Raw genomic sequence first — 3,516 nt, forward strand, 5'->3', positions numbered from 1 at the left:
AAAAAAAATTGAGGCAAAATTATGTTCTGAATTAATTGGTCGTTAAAACAAATAGTAGTAATAAACATATTAGGACATTGTTTATTTAAAATTTTACTACTAGTATTTTAAATTTTTTCAAAATTCATGTGAAATTATCAGTCAAGCAAATATAACTCATGAGAGGAAAAGAGATATGTTTTCTTGTAAAATTTCATGTGTATGTTTTGACATCTCAAATAGTTGATGTTAATTTAAGGCCATATTCCATTAGAAACTCTAACGAGCAAAATAGACCGACTTTTTTTCAATTTTCAGGTCGTAACTCTTTGTTATCATTCATTATGCAGATGGAAAATGTTATCCCTTCACACGCCTTTCATTATATTAAAGCATAAAATGGGATGTAAGGATGTAACTGAGCTTTTGTCTTATGTAATCAACAGATATTTATATATCTGTTTTCATTAAAACAATATAGGTAAATATTACATTTGATTTATACATTTATTTTAATAATATACATTGACATAATTTTCTTAAAAATCATTATATAATTATGTAGTATGTGTTGTTTTTAATTATGAACAAAATATATATTTATTTGTTGGGGAGTGTTATATTGCTAACTCAATACTTAATTGCTAACTACAACTAAATAATAGCCATTAGATATTCAAACTAAAGGCCTAGATCATCAACTCTGAAATGTCAATACGATCAACAAAAAACGTCAATAAGGCCATATTATTAATTCCAAAAAATATCAATAGGGGTATTAATGTCAATTAACTAAAAATTAGTTATAACTAACTTTTAAAAGAAATCCCAAAACTTTAAATTCATATAACACATATCAAATTAAAGATAATTTTATAAGAATTCCAACGATATCCTACATGCATATCTTCCGACGTCAAAATTTGAAAAAAAAATCAAATTTTTTTAATTTTTTCATACAACAGAAATGTCAACATACTATATAAAATAGGAGTATGTAAATATAATACATGTAGAATGTCAATATAAGCAATGTGTTAATATAATCAAAGCATTGTGTTGACATTCTCAAAGCATTGTGTTGATATTTTCGGAACACTATATTGACATTTTCATCCAAAATCCTAATTTGGAGTTTTTTTTATATCTTTTTCGATTTAATTAATAAAAACAAAAATTACACATGGCAAATTGTAGACCACACATTTTCAAAAATCTTATGACCTTAAATTAGTTATAATTAACAATTAAATAATGAGTTAGCAATTAATTACTCCCTTTTATTTACTACTATTATTTTATATGTAAGGAAACACTTATTGCGTTCAAACATAAAAACACCCGCTTTTGCAGGGGAAGTTTGAGAATGCAACATTAATACTTTAATATCCAATAAGATAATTAAGATGAAGAGATTGAGTTACCACACCTTAATTTGAAGAACAATAGAAAAACCATGGTAAGTTTCTTTCTTTCATTGTCCACATTACATACGTTATTTTTAGAAAATCACCCACTTCTGATTTGGATTGAACCCTATATATTGGTAGGTATAAATGAGTCTTTTGAAAGAAAATACAATCTTGTAAAATTGGATTCCATATATTAGATGAGAAATAATTATGCAATCTTAATTATAGTATAAACTCACCAGGGATAAAGATAATCCCCCCGGCCCGGGTACAGCCGGATGATCACCCTGGTAATTTATTAAAATTATTTTATTCATATTGTATTTTGTATTTTTTTTCAATTTTGACATACAAACCTTTAACTTTGATTCGTCCAACCTTGTAGCCTTGTAATAATAATTAGAGAACAAAAGTAAGTTGTTACAATCCCACATATACTACAATAAAAGAATTGTCACCCCCCTAAAAAATGGTAAAAGTAGATATCATATGAAGAATATAGTATATAGTACTCTCATATACTTGGGGGCTAGAATAGAATACTGGCCACAAAATCCAAAGCAAATACTCTGCCACAGAAGACATCACTCCCTTCAATATCTCCATACATATTCCAATGTTGTCTTTTAAATTAACTACAAATCTTACACTGATATTTGGTCGTCTTAGGTTGGAAGAGTAGTCTGTCACACCATTTATCAAATTTTTTAAATTAATTACTTAAGCAAATAATTAATCTAGAAACAATAACTAAAATATGGGTATTTCATTCAACAAACACATAGTGATTCTTTAACTACGGGATTCGGTTTCACTTTCACATGTTGTAAGTACGTTTTTTACTTTATTTTTCTATAGAGAAAAGTTGAAGATTCGGCTACTCTCGTTACATTCAATGACAACAAAACAATTATACATGTATCACAACATTTTCAAACACAAATATGAGAAAATATTTTTATTAATTTATCAAAATAGCACTCTCCTAGAAAAAGGGATAGTACAATTTCCGATTTAAACATGGACTAAAGAAAAGTCAATTTTCTAGTCACTTGGTCCAAAAAAGGTTAGTCCCACTCCCACTTAGTAAAAGAAAAAGGATGATTAAAACTAATCAAGTCTCCTTCCATACATTTCCATGATTAAGCAAAAAGGTTGAGCAGCTTTGGCTCCTTGTCACTCTCACCGGATTCCGGCGACACCTCCGATATCTCCGACGCCTCCGTCTCCATGCACTTCACGACCCCATCCGGCGGGGAAATGGGGGTGATGACGCCGCCGGCGAGCACGGTCTCGACCGCCGCCCGGCAAATGTGCCAGTTGCCGGTGATGAGCAGCCCCACGGCGCCGTTGACCGGATTGACCTTGCGGCCGCAGGCCTCGAAGAGGAGCGATTGAAAGAGCACTGCCGATTGATCGATTAGCAAACAAATAAGTATATTAGTAAAAGAAGGGAGCTAAGCTAACAAACATGCAGTTACCGGAGCGTTGGGAATGGGGGACGGCGGCAACGAGGGACATGAGGTCGGAGCGGCCGAAGAATTTGGAGACGAAGAGGGTGGCTTGGGCTTGGGCTTGAGGGGATTCGATCCAATCCAAACACGGCCTTAGGATGCATTCATCGCTGCAGCCTCTGCGAAGGACTCGGCACCCATTGCAGCTCATCTTGCCTCTCTAAATAAATGCTTTTTTTGTTCTTCAACCCAAACAAAAAGGAGGAGAGAGAACAATGGTGTAAGGTTTGGGGGGGTTTTATAGACTCCTTAAAAATAACTAGGGTTGGCATCATGGATGGAAATTTAGCTTCTAATTTTGTAATTTACTAGTTTTATTTTACAATAAAATTCTTTCTAAGTCATCTCAATATCAAAAAAATTGCTGGACATGCCATTAAGACATGCTAATTTGTGTTCATGGTGGTTCAACTAAAATTATGGAGGCTTTCTTTTGCGTCATAATTATATAAACATTTTTCAAAATTTTCCAATATAAGTTATTGCATCTACTTTTTTGTGTTTATAAATGATAGTAAATCTTTTGTAATGTATTTGTTTGTAGGATTTTATCTAGAAAGTAGTCTGATTATTTTATTTTTAAATTTCAATATTTGTTTAACTTTTAATCA

General features: G+C 31.8%; 1 protein-coding gene across 1 annotated transcript; it reads right to left on the bottom strand.

The window, feature by feature from the left end:
- Window positions 1-2,320: 2,320 nt before the first annotated feature.
- LOC125197438 (LOB domain-containing protein 39-like) lies at window positions 2,321-3,116 on the bottom strand. Its single transcript, XM_048096177.2, has 2 exons — window positions 2,873-3,116; window positions 2,321-2,796 (listed from the first exon to the last, which is right to left on the bottom strand). The coding sequence occupies exons 1-2, from the start codon at window positions 3,054-3,056 to the stop codon at window positions 2,534-2,536; spliced, it is 447 nt and encodes a 148-aa protein (XP_047952134.1). The 5' UTR covers window positions 3,057-3,116; the 3' UTR covers window positions 2,321-2,533.
- Between the last annotated feature and the right edge of the window lie 400 nt (window positions 3,117-3,516).

The sequence above is a fragment of the Salvia hispanica genome, chromosome 4 (genome assembly GCF_029641045.1).
Source record: "Salvia hispanica isolate PSC_SH4W2 chromosome 4, Shi_PSC_v1, whole genome shotgun sequence".
In the NCBI taxonomy this organism is placed as follows: Eukaryota; Viridiplantae; Streptophyta; class Magnoliopsida; order Lamiales; family Lamiaceae; genus Salvia; species Salvia hispanica.